This window comes from Pelecanus crispus, chromosome 28, assembly GCF_030463565.1.
Source record: "Pelecanus crispus isolate bPelCri1 chromosome 28, bPelCri1.pri, whole genome shotgun sequence".
Lineage (NCBI taxonomy): Eukaryota > Metazoa > Chordata > Aves > Pelecaniformes > Pelecanidae > Pelecanus > Pelecanus crispus.
Genome location: NC_134670.1, coordinates 1,427,438 through 1,443,592, shown reverse-complemented (window position 1 = coordinate 1,443,592; position 16,155 = coordinate 1,427,438). Strand labels below are relative to the sequence as shown.

The 16,155-nt window shown below is 43.8% G+C and overlaps 1 protein-coding gene across 1 annotated transcript; it reads left to right on the top strand.

The window, feature by feature from the left end:
- Positions 1 to 1,915: 1,915 nt before the first annotated feature.
- LOC142596192 (E3 ubiquitin-protein ligase RBBP6-like) lies at positions 1,916 to 15,754 on the top strand. Its single transcript, XM_075725264.1, has 12 exons — positions 1,916 to 2,081; positions 4,390 to 4,489; positions 6,200 to 6,215; positions 7,423 to 7,467; positions 9,860 to 9,948; positions 10,069 to 10,165; positions 11,012 to 11,151; positions 12,065 to 12,234; positions 13,002 to 13,105; positions 13,540 to 13,722; positions 14,168 to 14,220; positions 15,631 to 15,754. Exons 1-12 carry the CDS (start codon positions 1,916 to 1,918, stop codon positions 15,752 to 15,754), a joined length of 1,287 nt encoding a protein of 428 aa, XP_075581379.1.
- Positions 15,755 to 16,155: the final 401 nt, after the last annotated feature.

Genomic DNA, 16,155 nt, shown 5'->3' with positions numbered 1-16,155 from the left:
AATCCTCCTTCTCCTGTTAGTTGTCCTTATTCTCCTGTTCATCCCCTTGCTCACCTTCTTCTTGTTTCTCCTCCTCCGTCTTCTCTTTCTCCCCCACCTCCTCCACTGCATCCTCTTTGTTCTGTTCGTCTTTTCATCCTGTATGTCATCCTCCTCTTCCTTCTCTTCACCTTCCTCCTCCTCATCGTCCCATTCCTCTTCATTCTCCTCCTCCTTATGCCCCTCTACCTCCTTACCCTACTCCTCTTTCTCCTCTTTTTTCCTCTTCTTTGTCATGTTTGTCGTCCTCCTCCTCCTGTTCTGTGTCTTGTTCCCCTATCTTCTGCTCCTCCTCCTGCTCCTCCTGCTCCTCCTTCTTCTCTTCCTATTCTTCCTCCTGCTCCTGGTGCCACCTGTTCCTCTTCTGACTGTTCCTTGTCTTCCTTCTCCACCTCTTCTTACTCCTCCTCATGTTTGTCCTCCTCTTCCTGTTCTGTGTCTTGTTCCTCCTTGTTCTCATTCTCTTTCTGTGTTCCTCGTCCCCTTCATCCCCTTCCTCCTCCTCCTGCCGTCCATCAGTTCATCCTGTTTGTCTTCCTTCTTGTTCTCCTCCTCCTGTTTGTCCTCCTGTTAATTCTCTGTGACGGGGTCATTACAACCCAGTTGGTTGGGTGCCTGGGAGTCGGTGATAGATGAAGGGATTCCCCATTTAGAAGCGGCTTTCCATATGCCCTTTCCTTGTGTCAACATGAGAAAAATGGCAGGCTGACAGTGGGGGTTTTAAAGGGTTTGTGGTTTGGAGAGGGCAGGAAAATGAGCTCATGCCACTGGACACTCTGTCCTGTGCTGCTAAAAGGTGGTCTCAGGCTAATCGATTCTGTGTTACCATTTGTGGTGATAAGTTGATTTCTTCCTGTAGGGCTGTAATACTCTCTGCGGTTTCATTAATGGCTTTTTCTAGTTCTCTTGACACATTTGCAGTAGCTTGCTCTAGTTTTGCAACCCCTAAGCGTGGGATAAAAGCTGTTACAGACAGGGGGAACTTAGTGCCACATGCCATCAGAGGGTTGTAACACCTTTTCCTGTAGTATCAGTAGCTGGGAGCTCCAGAGGCAGAAGAGATAGTGGTTCTAACCTGTGCAGAAGGTATTAATGCATTTAGAATCCACTTCTCAGCTCAGGTGGAGGGTAAATCCTGAAATGCCCTTTCTTCACCTATCCAATATTGCCCTGGTAGTTGTGCAAATAGGGCAGTCTGATCTTCAAATGAGTCTGAATGATGCAAATGATTTCCTGTGCAAGGGTTAGCATGTGCCGGATTGGGCTGTTCAGGTAAACCAGTAAGGCTGGGACCCAAAGGAGATGGCTCAGAGCATCGGGATCCTCTAGGCCTGTAGTGGCAGCCAAACTCTTACCATTACCTTTAGTTTGATTGTGGCTTCCCGCAGAGCAGCAAGTGAATCTCTCTGCAAACATCCATGTTGTCTGGCAGTGTGCAGGGCCGGATGAACTCCCGCTAGGAAGAAATGGCCAGTGTGCTGGCTTATTCGAATGGGTTTCACGTAAGGGCTTCTGGAGAATCTCCCTTGCACTCTCAGTGGATGTGGTAGATGGGAAGGTTTGGAGGAATGTGTGGAGGAATGGCGACTGCCTTTAGGGAGAGCTCAGGGTTAGGAGGAAGAGGGTGGGGCCACCGTGCCCCCATGACACGGACCTTTTGTCATAATGCGCTGGGTGAGGTGAAGCGCTGGCGGCAGCCTGTGCACTTGTCGTCCAGGAAAGCCCTGGGTGGAACGCTGAGGCCAGGCGCCCGAGTGGCCGTAGTGAGCGGTCGGGCCTGGGAGCGCTGCGTGCGAAAGAGGGAGCGGAGGAGGAGCCAGGGCCGCGGGGGCCTCTCCCCATCGTGTGGCCGCTCGGCCGGGCTGCGAGGAGGAGCATGTCATGCGTCCACTACAAGTTCTCCTCCAAGCTGAGCTATGATACGGTCACCTTCAGCGACCTCCACATCCCCCTGTGCGACCTCAAGCGCCAGATCATGGGCCGCGAGAAGCTGAAGGCGGCCAACTGCGACCTGCAGATCAGCGACGCCCAGACGAGCGAAGGTGCGTGGGGGCGGCGGGCGCGGGGCCTTGGGCACCTAAAGCTGCCTGTTTATCTGCAGATGTGTCCTGGTTTTGTCTGGGACAGAGTTGGTTTTCTCCCTAGTAGCTGGTGTGGTGCTGTGGCTTGGATTTAGCATGAGAATAATGTTGATAGCGCGCTGATGTTGTAGTTGTTGCTCAGGAGTGTTTGTGGCAGTCAAGGACTTTTCCACTTGCCATGCTCTGCCGGGTGCAGAAGAAGCTGTGAGGGGGCAGAGCCGGGAGAGCTGACCCAAACTGGCCGGAGGGCTGTTCCATACCATAGGGCGTCATGCTCAGTATAGAAAGTGGGGGGACTTGGCTGGGGCGCAGCAATCGCTGCTTGGGGACGGGGTGGGCATCGGTCGTCGGGTGGTGAGCAACTGTGTTGTGCATCACTTTGTGCTTTGTATGTTCTTTTATCATTAGTAGAAGCAGTATTACTATTTCTCTTCCTCTGCTGTCCTATTAAACTGCCGTTACCTCAACCCATGGGTTTTAACTTTTTCCCCCCCGATTCTCTCCCCCATCCCCCCGGGGTGTGGGGGGAGGGTGAGCGAGCAGCTATGTGGTGCTTAGTTGCCAACTGGGGTTAAACCATGACAAGATATTTAAACTATGTTCAGGAGAATGTCTGTGAAGAGACTTAAGAGCACACTGTTAGGGGTCTTAGGAATGCACGACAGGCATAGGTAGAGATATATTTCAGAAGTCTTGTATTTTTCTACTACTGTTGAATGAAATTGTCAAGAGCTTTTGAAAAATGGTTGCTTTGCTTGAAGGGCTTTGCTGCAGAAGGGTCTCTGAATGTTGTCTTCGGTTGCTAAGGTACTGTCAGCTTCACACATGGCAGCAGGCTGAGTGGCCAACTGGCTGACAACGCTACTGGAATGGTTGGGTCTGTGTCAAACAGAGCCTTAAAACCAGACTGATGGATGGTACTAAATGTGATGGAGCCCAGTTATTATCCCCAAGGAGAAAAAATGTTTTGAGATAGGCGAAACATGTATTCTGTTATAGCAGGTGAGGAACGGAAAGCAAAGTTTTAGGAGAAAAAGTGATGCTCATAAAGACGTTACCCCATAAAGTGTTACTCTAATGTACATCATACCAGTTTTACCAAGTGTGTTGCTTTGTTTTCATCTGTACTCAGAATCCGGTGGAGAAAAAGTGTCTGCTTCCCTAGGTTCTGTTAAGCGTGGTGTTCCCTAAAGGTGAGGTTAAAGAAGGAGTATCTGTCACGCTTTAAAGAGCATCCCTCTTGTTTACCAGTGACCAGATCCTCCTCTAGGTCGGTTGTGTTGCCCTTTGACCTTTGTAAAAGGAGTCTAAAATTTTAAACTTGGTCTGTTAGTGACACAGTTGCTTCCTGAAGCTTTCCTAAGGGTGTTTTCCATGTGAAAATGCAAAAATCCCCCCGTGGTTTTCAGAGCAAAACTAGAGAATACATTTCAGTGTAATGTATGCGTATGCCAAATTTTTGCTTGAAATGCATAACCATGAATTTCAGTTTTTATTCATCAGATGTAGATGCGTAAACTCACTAGAGCTAAACAGGATTTTAAATGTCAGTGGTAAAAAATGATATGATGGACTCTTTTGAAGATCTGGGAAGGCAAACTGGATGGTTGAGACCTATTTTAAATGTCGGGGGGGCAGGGGTGTCCTCTTCCGTGCTTACTCTAGAGGCATGTTCTATAAAGGCAGAATTCCCTTCAAAAAGCCTGCACTCAGGAATGATGCATTTCAACTTGCCGCCTCCTCTTAATTTGATCTGAACTTCTTGACCTGTCTTTTAGAATAGATGTTCTCACAATATTGTGGAAGAACTGTAAACTGCGGAGCTCAGGATTCCTGAGTGCTCTTTCCTGCCCTGTAACATTCTGACTCCAACCCCTGGAGCATGTGCTATTCTGCTTCTCAGGCAAGAGACAACAAACCAACAACCAAACAACAAACCCCAAATGGGCCTCTGACCTGGTCTTAGTGCAGATGGCAGGCTGTCTTCTGTGTTCTGTCAGTCCTGAGTGACCTTGGAGAGCATTGTGTTGTTGGCATTCAAACTGTTTTAAATGAATGGAAAAGATTTTGCTGCTTGCGTGTGATTATCAAACCTGAAGACTTCTAGGAATGTCCCGTTAGTGTGTTGAGATGATAAAAGCGCAATGTTACATAGAAAGCTTTGCTTTCATACCTGTGAAGGGATTGCCTGAAGTGCTATGTCATTACATAGTAATAGACATTCTTACAAATTGACTAATGTCTCTTTCCATATTTGTGTTGTTTTCAGAATACACAGATGCTAATGCCCTGATTCCAAAGAACTCATCAGTGATCGTTAGAAGAATCCCTGCTGGAGGAGTCAAAGGTACCAGCAAAACATATGTTGTGTAAGTATCCATACAGCATTGTACCCTTTGTTAGGGCTTTCAGTGTGTTAGCTAGTTTTGTGGATATTAGTTTACAGAGGCATTACGATTGCATCTTTGTTGTTAAAGCTGCTGTTAATTTTTGTTGTCATGGGGTAGATTGTAATGTATCTGTCCCAAAGTCGACTTCCCTGTTTAGGCCTGCTGGGACATAGGGTTCAAACTCCAAGAGTGCTAACTTTTAAGATGATTCTCTTGGGCTTGTTCTTGGGCTTGATTTTTCTGAGACCCAAGTTGTAGATGCTGTTTCCTCTACCTGGAGTGGTCTTTATCATATCTTCTAGCTTTTATTGCTTTTATGGTGAAGAGAGATAGGCACTGTAGTGTGAACTCAGAATTTGTTCCCATCTCAGAAGAGTCTGATTGTTGGGGTTTGACTCTTTCTTGCCTTTGGGGGAGGGAGGGTGGGATATGGCAGGTATTCTTATGCCCCAAGGCTGGGGTTTTTGGCATCCTAGCTGTAGAGGAAAGAGCAAGGGTTGCCAGCTGGCGAACCATGCAAACAAGAAGTTCCATTCATAAGGGATTCGTATCAGTTTCCTAAAGACAGCATCCGTTTCAGGCAAGAGAAAAAGAACACTATCCCAAAGTGTATTGCCTTTTGTGCGAGTACGATGAAGGAATAGTTAATCCTTTCCAAACCTGAAACGCAGGAAGCAGTTTAGCATGTTGCCAACTGTTGCTAGTTCTCTTTCTACATCTGTTTTTACCCTAAGCTGATATCTGTGCTCCAGGTTTTAGTTCTGTATTCCTAAGATTTACGGAGGGCAGATAACTGGGTGTATTGATTAAAATGACAGCCACTCAAATGCGATCCTGCCTACAGCATTATTGCTGTCATTTCTGTATTCACACAGTCCAGTTGTGTATCAGCTGCATTAGCACTGTTTGAATGGTCATGTTTTCCAGCCTTCTTAAAGATAGACCTCTCCACCACAATTAGTAGGTGTTATTAGCTTGTGGTTTTGCCATGTCCTTCTGATGTGGGTTCCCCATAAATAAAGTGTACTGATGAGTTACAGTATGTCTCGAACAAACAGTACAGCAGCATCCTGGTGTCCATGAAGCACTTGCAAGCAAAAAACCCTGAATTTGTGTGACTCTCCATGTAAACTTTGGGCACATTACTGCAGCAGTTGTTGCAGTGCTTTCAGGCACTACTGAGTAATTCTGGACGCCACAGCGTTGTGCTTATAAACATGGCCTTGTTTTGGGGGTTAATTTAAGGATGTATGCTTAGTGCTGTCTTGTGAATGCATCCTCCGTTTCTGGTTGGGTGGCACCCTCTCCTGGTATTGTAATGCTGCCCTAAAGTGAGAGGACAGATGCTGCTGGCATCAAAGCTCAACTAAATCCCTGTGTGTGGGGATAAGGAAAGAATGGCACTGCTGTTGTAACGTTGAAAATTAGCCGTGCAGATTAGCTTTTGATTCCTCCAGCTGGAAACATTGCAGAAACTGCTGGTAGAGTGGTTAATGTTAGGGAATGATGAATGCATGCTGTAATGGTGGAGAGGCCTTGAAAATGCGTTACTCGCCTTGCAGTATGTTCTTGAAGGAGAATGTACGAAGAAACCCCTGTGTGGTGATCTCAAGCATTTCCTTGTACTTCCTCATCTTCAGGAGGTACGGGCTCTATTTTAAGTTCTGATCACCTCCATTTCTCTTCCAGAAGTCGAACGGAGCCAGTGAGTGGACCATCAAAACCAGTATGTAAAAACACAATCTGACACTTTATTCTGCACACTGCGCTTAATTCTAAACAACGTAGCTTTGTATTAATTTTCCAAACAGTAAGTCACTGGATACTTTACAAAGTACACTGAAAATAAGTTTCCTGTAGTGATGGTTCCTTCTCAAACTAAATTAAGTATTTTCTTTAAATTCGGGCACAAGTTTAGAGCCTGGTGCATTTGTGGGTGAAATCCCTGCCATTTGTCTTAACTTCTGCCTGCAGTATGCTTTTGGAGCTCAGTGACTTCAGGGTTGGACGGTGCTTTAATTTCCCAGAGGTTAAGCCTGTCTTTAGTGTACCACCGTATGGTCCTAAACATATAGAGAAGGAATGATGAACTGGAGTGAGGAATCATCTTCTGCATGTAGAGATCTTTTCCCCCAGAGTCTGCTAAAACTGCTCCCTTGAATTCTTCCACTGCATTAGGTACTAAAGGACAAGAGCGTTTTCCACAGAAGGGTTTTAATCTCTCTTCTGATCGAGTTAGTGACCCCTTGAGGAGAGCCGTTCAGTTTACATTGTGAAATGTTATTCTACGCTTTTGAACAACTTCAGGCATAATAAGCAGTGATTCAGGTGTCTTTCTGCTAAGGTTTTACTGGGGTGAGCTTAACTGCTGCTTGTGGCGTAATAGAATTGAGTATACTGGAAAAGGAACAAGCGAAGAGTTCCCCTTTTTCCTTGTGGAAAAAGTGCCTGCCAGTCTTAGTTCTCAACAAACACAGCAGTCCATTATGAACCAGTGGCCTGAGGACTTCATTCCTGCAAGCCCTTCCGTAGGTAGCTGGGAGGGAGGAGTGTGGTTGCAATTTATTCTCCTAAATTCCTTTTTAGCTGAAATTTGGCAGCTTCCTTACCCCTTTGACTCTTAAGCAGTTGTGAGCATTTGACAAGGGTCCCCCTCTGAGATAGTCTGGAGCAGTAAGTTGATCTCAGGTGGGTTTGGTGATTTTGGTTTCTTCTCATTAACCACAGAGGCACTCTGGAGCTGTCACAGGTTTGGACACTTTTTTGAACAAATACAGATTACACTGGGTTGGAAATGCCTCTTTCAGTGACACTCAGAGGATATGGTGCAGCCTTTCAGACTGCAGTAGAGGTGAATTATTGCTGTGTTTTGATTGTAGAACTTGAATATGTGTTTAATGTTTTGTGCGCAGATCGGTGACTCTTCTGGATCTATTTCTCTGGCCCAGCTTATTAAGGTATATATCTATTCTTGTCAAATGCTTAAACCCAAAAGTGTTTGCTTTGTATTTTAAAACCTTATACTGTGATCTATAGCTGGATAACTCTTGTAATGTGAACAAAACTTCAATTTAATTTTTAATAATGTAAAGTCTTTATTTTAACTGTAAAATGTGTGTCTATCTTGATACTGTGCTGTAAAGAGTGGTTGCCAGTTTGGGAAGATAGAAGGGGAGTACCTTATTAGCCTCAAGGTAATGTTGCCATGCTACTCATCTTCAGGACACAAAGAAGCAGCACTGCAGAAGCTGTTTACCATTTTTCATACGTTTCATTCATTTTGTGTTGGAAACTAACACAACTTTCAGAGAAGAATTATATGGTCTGTAAGTTATGGACATTTCAGGGGGGGTTGCAACAGGCAAACGAGAAGCGTTTCTGGAACATGGACGATTGCGTGGCTATTTCTGAATTTCTAGTCACGATAGTTATAGTTCCGTTCTGTGAACGCTGCAGAGTTTCATACATCGTAGTACATCTACAGTGGACAGCACAATCTAATTTGTTTGAGCGCAGGCTGTGTCAATTGTGTAAATGTACCTGACTGTTTATAGGAATATGCCAATGTGTATGTGTGGCATATTAGCAGATGTGACCTTCTGAAACTATTGCAATGCCGTGTTTTGCTGTGGAACTGCTTGCGTTCTGTGCTCAACAATGTGTAGCTTTGCCTGGTGATTGCACTAGTGATTGCACTTTGTGCAAAGGCGTAGTGCTAGCCAATGGAATGAGTGGTCTTTCGAGTGACAAACATTAGAGAAGGCCGGGCCTAGGGCAGAGGAGCTGCTTCTTTCTTCTGAAAATAAAGGCTGGAGTTCATTTCCAAGAAAGAGAAATCTCTTCCCACTTGTAACTTCTTCCCTCAATCACTGCAGAAATTACATTGTGTACATTTGGGGGAAAAAAAGACAAAAATTAGTTTGGAAGGTAGCCACCAGAAGAAATTGGACTCCGTTAGTGCTGTGCCTAAATGTGTCCTTGGTTCTGTAAACTCATGTGAAGTTTTCCTCTGAAATGTGAAAAACTGTCCAAGTGGTGTAGACATTTAAGCTTTTGAGAACATTCAAAGAAAAATACAGGAACATAACATAAAGCAGCTCAAAACTGTTACTTGCTCTGACCTCTTGAGTGCAGACTGGCTTAGCATGGAGGCAATGTGTTGTAAAAAGTTTTCCGGTTTGTTATTCCTATGTATTAAATGCCATATTTGAGTTTTGGTCTATTCCTAGGATGTTTTTTTGTGTTTTGGAAGTGTTCTGTAAACCGTTTGGGTTCAAACAAACTAGTCCAGTATCTGTAAAGTTGTCTGTAAGTGTTAATGGCAATGACTTGACAGATGTTGATGTGGATGATGTTACAGTTGAGAAAAAACTGTCTATATGAAACAACCATTTAATAAAATACTGAAACTAGATGGTTGCTTTTGTGAATGAATGCATCTAAAAGCAAAAACATGCGCTGTTGATCTGAAAGATAGGTGCTTGAAGGTCCAAGTCATTTACAGTCCCTCCCTTCGTCCCTGCTTGTGTCTGCACTAGTGTGTAATAAAAAACCTGACCAAATACTGGTTAAACAAAAGCAGCTGGCTTCAAGAATTTGAAGACGTAGTTGTGCGTAAGGTTTATATTACAATTTGTCTGTTAAAAGGACACAGTCAGCTGGAAAAAAGGGCAGGTTTTGCTTCCTGTAGTTACATCACTTCATGTGAAGAAGTTAGTAGGGGGGAAACATGCAGTTTGGACTGCCTACAGCACATGATGGTGACATTTCTACTGAAAAGAATCCTTTGTCTTGCTGAGGGATTCTAAAAAGCTTGATTCCTTTTCATGCTTCTGTGTCCGAAGCTCAATTTCAGCAAGCAGAAACAACTTCCCTGACTGCTAAGTTGAGTGTCCTTTTAATGCTGCAAAACGTAAATCATGATAGTGGCATACATCTTTCTCAATTAAATGTACAGCGGAGATCTTCTCCTTCAAATAGTCTGGAGCTTACTATCAGTTCAAAAATACTGGACAGTGTAATTGTTTCTACGCAGAGCTTGAGTCCACGTGGAAGAAAATGGGACTGGTTCCACAAGCCTTTATGTAAGGTGCAGACAGAGCCCAAGGTTTTGGGTGCCCAGGAATGCTCTTGTCAAGCAGGTTACCAGGCACCCAACCCCCACGTAAGGGCGTAAGGACTCCCCAGAACATCTTCAGCACAACTCTGGTTTATATGAGTAGCTGTTTTGGTGCAGCCTCGGCTGGCGTTGTGCTGCTCTTGACGGGACTGGGTGAGTGGTGTGGTCTTTGGCCGTGTGGGCTTCACTGTGTTTCTCATGCGTGTGTCAAATCCTGACCTGTTAAACAGACTGCCAATCTGGCTGAAGCCGATGCTTCCGAAGAAGATAAAATAACAGCGATGATGATACAGTCTTGCCAGGAATATGATCCGTCCAAGTAAGTGTTGCTAATGTCAAATCTGTTCTTTGAAGATGATGGAAAAGCTGCAGAGATGCTTGTTGGAACAAGAGAGACACCTCTGCATACCTTTTTCTTTTTTTCCCCAAAATCTTTCAGTTACATGAAGAAAGCCTTGGGTCCACCTCCACCATCTTACACTTGCTTCCATTGTGGAAAACCTGGCCACTATAGGAAGAACTGCCCAACACATGGGGTAAGATCGTGGGGGACTGCTGGGGTCTGGTAGTTTGTCATTGTTTTTACCTTGGCAGTCACATAACAAATACAGAAACGCTCCTATTAAGAATTGTTTCTCTAGAGGTGAAACACAGAGGTTACCTGGCAATGTTGCAAAGCCCTTCAAACTTCCAGGGAAACCTGCGATTACAAATGTAAAATTGTCTTTTTTTCCAGGTCATAGACATTAAATATGTTCATAGACCTTTCTCTGTGGACTTTCACGCACGTTTTTGTATATTTCAATATCACTGGAAATGTGTCTGGTTTTAGCTCTTTTTAATGACTGGTTTTACACGGGTTTTAGGATTCCATCTAAACCCAAGATGTTTCTCTTGACCCCATCTTGTGACTATGTGCATGTTTTAGGTACACAAGCCTCTGGTTGAGTATTCATGCTATTGAACGTTCGTCACTGAATGTATATGCATGAGGTCTGAATTCAGCCTTCATCTAGAGATGGTGAACACAGGTTTCCCCAGCGAGTGATTCAGAGCAGCAAACTGAGCTCTCGCGCTGAATTGCGCTGGGGAGGAGGAGCAGGTTTGTGTCTCTTCTCTGAGTGGATGGCGAGCGCAGGGATATTTCCCCCTTCGGGAACCTGAAGTTAAGCCAAAGAATGTCAAATGAGTTCAAAACGCTGCTCAAGCCTTTGGAATGTCCTGGTTCTGTTCCTTTAGGAAAATACATGCTTTAGTCGAGCAACCCTTACGCTGGGTACAAGGAGAGCACTAAAGGCTTTTGCTGCTTCCAGTAGTCCTTGAAATGTCATCTTAAGTGTGGGTCTTGAGATGAGGGATGTCTGCGTTTCTTTCCTTAACAGGACAAACAATTTGAGTCTGTTCCCAGAATTAAAAAGAGCACAGGAATTCCCAGGAGTTTCATGGTGGAGGTGAAAGATCCCAACACCAAGGGTGCTATGCTGACAAAGAGTGGAAAATACACAATACCAACTATTAATGCGTAAGTAAGGAATTAATTGGACTGACCACAAAGGGAACGAGAGAAACCATGTGTAAACATCCGAGTGGCAATGCAACCAAGTTGGCCAGCATCTGGAATAACAGGAGAGGAAGCATTGTCATTGTAGCTTACCCTTAAAATCTGTGATACTTTCTACCATTAAAATAGGGCGGTCCTTCTGTTCCTGCCCCTGCAAGTTGGTGAAACTTGTGGTATGCTAAGAATGTGTATTTCTGCAAAACATTTCAGTAGTGTTTACAGCGGACTCATTCTCTTTGAACACTCATTTTGCTTCTGGGTTATGCTTCAAAGGCTTCCTGCAAAATGTAACAAATAGCTGTTGGACTGAGCTTTCCTGCCCCCCTGACTTTTATCCAGTCCCATGTGTGAAACAGACTGAAGTTTTCCTGTGGCTATAAACTAAGAAAACACTACTGTGTGCTGACAAGAGTGGCTGTTTTCAAATGCACTTGGTAGCACTTGTGTTTTTTCTGTCGTGGATCTCCTTTTGTAGAAGCTGTAACACAGACTTCCTCCATTAATCAAACGTAATTACTCAGAGACTAACTTCACCCTGAGCCTGCAATTTACACTTACCCTCTGGCAAAAGAGAGGTGGGATTCATTTCACCTGATTTCTAGCTGTCAAGGAATTCTTTTTCTCGTCTGAGCTGGTTTCTGAGTTGATCCAATGAATGGGAGAGTTCTGCAGAAGGAAAATTCTTCCCCCCTCCCTCTTTTAGTGCTGTGGCTACAGAAAAGTAGTTCAAGTGAAATGCCTACATGTTAGAAGGCTAATGGGGTATGAGAAGGATTCCATCTATTCTCTTCCTTTGATAAAATCCAAAGTTTGGAAAAATTTTCCTTTACCCATCTTTAACTCTTTCCTTTTTCCTTCCCCACCCCGCCTCCAGGGAAGCTTATGCTAGAGGCAAGAAGGAGAAGCCTCCCTTCCTACCAGCGGAGCCATCCTCCTCCTCCTCAGCTGATCCTATTCCAGATGAGTTGTTCTGTCTCATCTGTAAAGATCTCATGACGGATGCAGCTGTTATTCCCTGCTGTGGGAACAGTTACTGTGACGAATGTAAGTGTTACTGCCCTGTCTGTTCATTCAAAACACCACATCTGATCTTCTGAAAGCAGAAATAGGAGATAGTGAAATTGCTTTGTTACCACTTCTACTTAATACTTCAGTATACCCTGAACAGGAAAGGAATCTTCTCGTATAAAGGAAAAAAAAAAAGAAAAAGGAAGAAAGCTTTTGTCCCCTTTTATGTATCTAGTTAAGTCCGCTTTACATGGGAAAGGACGAGTAAGAGAAGAGTGCGTAACTCTGCAGGTGATTACAGTATTAGATATGGAATGCATTTAGTTTGTCCACAGCCCTTTCCCTCATACAAAATTATACAGCCAGCTCTGGTGCCTTACTGTGGTCTGCAACAAAGGGAGAGTTAGGCATTTAATCCACATTCTTCTCCACGGGAGAGCAGGTTAAGGTTAAGAAACCTTCACAACTCAAACCTACTAATGGTTTTTTGAGACATGTTTTGTTCATTAACCTGGAGGTTGGTGACTTCTCGCTGTACTAGACAGTGGAAAAAAGACTAGTGGCAACATCAGGACACAGCCTACTCTACATCTTCAGGTGTGACAGTAGTGAAGTATCAAAACTGTACAGTTGTGTGCTGCATATGAGACATTTTTGAAACTATTGAACTTTTATAGCTCCATGCTCTCAATTCAAGACCACATTCACCCATTAATCACAGACGTGTTCTGAGAATTGATTAGAAGCCAACAAATGTCCTCACTTTGGCTAAAACCTGTTTTGATGGTTCTAATTATTCACAGGCATTAGAACAGCGTTGCTGGAATCTGAGGAGCATACCTGCCCAACGTGCCACCAGACAGACGTTTCGCCTGATTCTTTAATTGCCAACAAGTTCCTACGCCAGGTGCCATGATGCCTTTTACGTAAAATGTTTGTAAGAAAAGTCTATTTGTGAAAAGGTGAAAGGGAAGCAAATACTAATTTACATCTCCTTTAAGCAAGGCTAAATTGAACAAGGCCAAATTTACTTTTGAAATACATGATCTGTTGTTACAGAAGCTTACAACCTGGCACATTCAGGTGACACTTTTGTTTAAGATGATTGCCTCGCTTTCAAATTTGGTGTTAACACTGAAGTACTTTAAATACAGATACTCTGAGTCACTAGTCATTAATATCAGTGTCTAATGGGATGTGTTCATATATCTGTATGGCGATTTATTTTAGGATTGACAGCATTTGCAGGAATACAAAAGCAATTTTACTCTGTGGAGGGTTTTGTTCGTTTATCTACTGAAGTTCCGTATTACCTTTTTGTCAATGCTTTTCTGCCTCTAGGCAGTGAACAACTTCAAAAATGGAACTGGCTACACAAAAAGGCTCCATACCCAGATTCGGCAGCAGCAGCAACAGCCACCACCACCACCACTCCTGCCCGTCACACCTCCTGCTGCTCTGGTGAGTGCCGCTCAACTGTCTAAACCTTCCCCTCTGTCAATCAGCAGTCTGTTGGAAGAGAAGGTAAGTTTTGTTTCAACATATGTGCTGATTCTTGTATTTTCATAGAGCTTATTTTCCAACTGTTTGCATTTATTCACAAGGGCTACCAGGATCCTGTTCAAAGACAGCCAGCAGTAGCAGTGTTCTGGGCCCCCAAGGACAACCAATACCCACAGCTGGTGTCTATAACTTCAGGATTTCCTTAAAAGAATTATCTTCAGACCAACTGAATGGATTTTTTTTTTTTCTTTTTTGTCTCCCCACTCCTAAAGGTCATCCAATGAGAGCCAGAACAATTCGCTCAGCAGGTGGCAGAGCAGGCTGGGAACTGTGAGTATTTTACAGAAATTCAATAGATGACCACTTGTAACCTGTTAAACGAGGCCGTAACACATGACTGGTACAGCAGCTGGTTTATAATGAACTGAGTATGCACAGATAGCTGTTTACATGTGATTTTGCTAAGGAACTGATGAACGATAAGAAGATTCAAGAAGAGCGTAGGCATTTGTTTTCCAGGTAACTGCTTTCCATGTCCGTAAAGGAGAAGCAGATTGCCTGGAAGAACCAGGAGGAGTTCCACTCCACTTCTCATTAGATGGATTGGATGACTCAAGGGATCAGCACTGATAGGAGTTGCACATGTAGGTTGCTAGCTCAACTCTGGCAGAGATTCAGGTTGACCGATAGTTGTCCTTTGGCAGCCGTTGTTAAGGAACAGGCGTCTCTTTTCCTAAAGCTTCTCTGCAGTGACATCCTTCACCTCCTGACAGCCGTGAGAGGCTGGAAACTGAGTAGTGTAGTTGCTGGATTTTCTGTGTCTCCCTATTCTGACTGTAACCATGACCTCAAAGCACTTTGGAGGAGATATGTGAAAGAAATTGTCTTCATTTCCTCTTTTGTTTATTTCTGGAGGATACATGGAGACATTTTAACCTGGACTGTGAACTGGTGGCTTTTGCTAGTATTCTGTTGGCATTGTTGAATTTTTCGTAGGAATTAACAGATCAGGTTTGTTTAAGGAAGTCTTAAATTGGTGAAGGACTTTGAGAGGAGGAATGACGCTAATGGCCATAGGCGGAATAATGTGAGATGGTTCTTTAAAAAAATAATAAAAGCAAAACTTGTGAAGAAAAAACTCAGGGTAGCTGATGTTTTCTATTCCTCAAAATCACTTGGGCGGGAGTCTGAATAAGTCTCTGTTAGTCATGCTCTCAGGATCTTTCCTGGAGTAATGGCATTGAGTCACATGAAACCAATCAACAGCTGTGGTAGTTCATGTGATAGAAGTGAGTGGAAGTAGACTTACCCTTCCTGGATGTTTTTACCCTAACAAAGCAGAAGCTGTTGTGTCTTGTAAGCGGAAACTCTTACGTGTTATCAAGTTCTTTGCTTTGCAGTAGCATCATGTCAGCAGCTGAAAGAAGCTTTGACGTAAGCATATGGAGAGGAAAAAGAAACCCAAGCCAAACTTGGGAGGAAAGAACCTGGGGAGAATGACTGTTTTGACTTACCTTCAGTATTCTTTTGTGTTGTGTTTTTTTTAAGGTCCATGTCTCCTTGTAGTTCTTCATCTTACTCTAGAAGTTCATATACCGACTCCAAGTCAAGATCTGGTTCTTCCCGCACTCGCTCCTACTCTTGATCGTATAGACGTTCCTGTTCTCGTTCCTACTCAAGATCACCACCATATCCAAGAAGAGGCAAAGGGAAGAGTGGCAACTCTCATTCTAGGTCAAGGGCACATGGTTATCACATGTCAAGGTCAAGGTCACCCCCATCCAGAAGATCCTGTTCACGGTCAAGATCTCCAGTATTTAGAGGCCAGTCTCCCACTAAATGGACAACACCTCAAAGGCAAGGAGAAAGGGAATATTTTAATAGACACAGAGAAGTTCCACCATATGATAAGAAAGCTCCCTATGGCAGATCTGCTGCCTTCCGACATCCATCTGAAAAGGAAAGATACAGCGAGTGGGAGAGGAAGGTGGACACCAATCACGAAAAATCTGCTCAAATGGAACCTCGTGTGAAAAAAGTGAAGAAGGAGTAGCCAGACACAGACATTGTTAGAACATCTTCCTTTTAAAAGGATGAGAATACTTTGATACTATCCGTAAAGAGTAGTTCCCACTTTGGGAAGATAGAAGGGGAGTACCTTTTGGGGAGGGGGGGTTGCAGAAGCCATTCTGGAACATGGACAATTGCATGGGTATTTTTCTCTTTGCTTACTAGCTATACTTTACTAGTTATACTTTGTGTATAAACACAAATCACACGCTCATAAATACAGTTAAGATTCTTTTAGCCTCGTGTATTCCCTGGCATGTCTGTATTACATTTCTAAGTAGCATCTTACCATAAGGGAACACAGAAGTCTCAAAAAAAAAATTAAACCAAAGGAAAAATCCTGGAGTGGGAGGGAAGACTTAGAGTTAGTTAGAAGTAATTCAA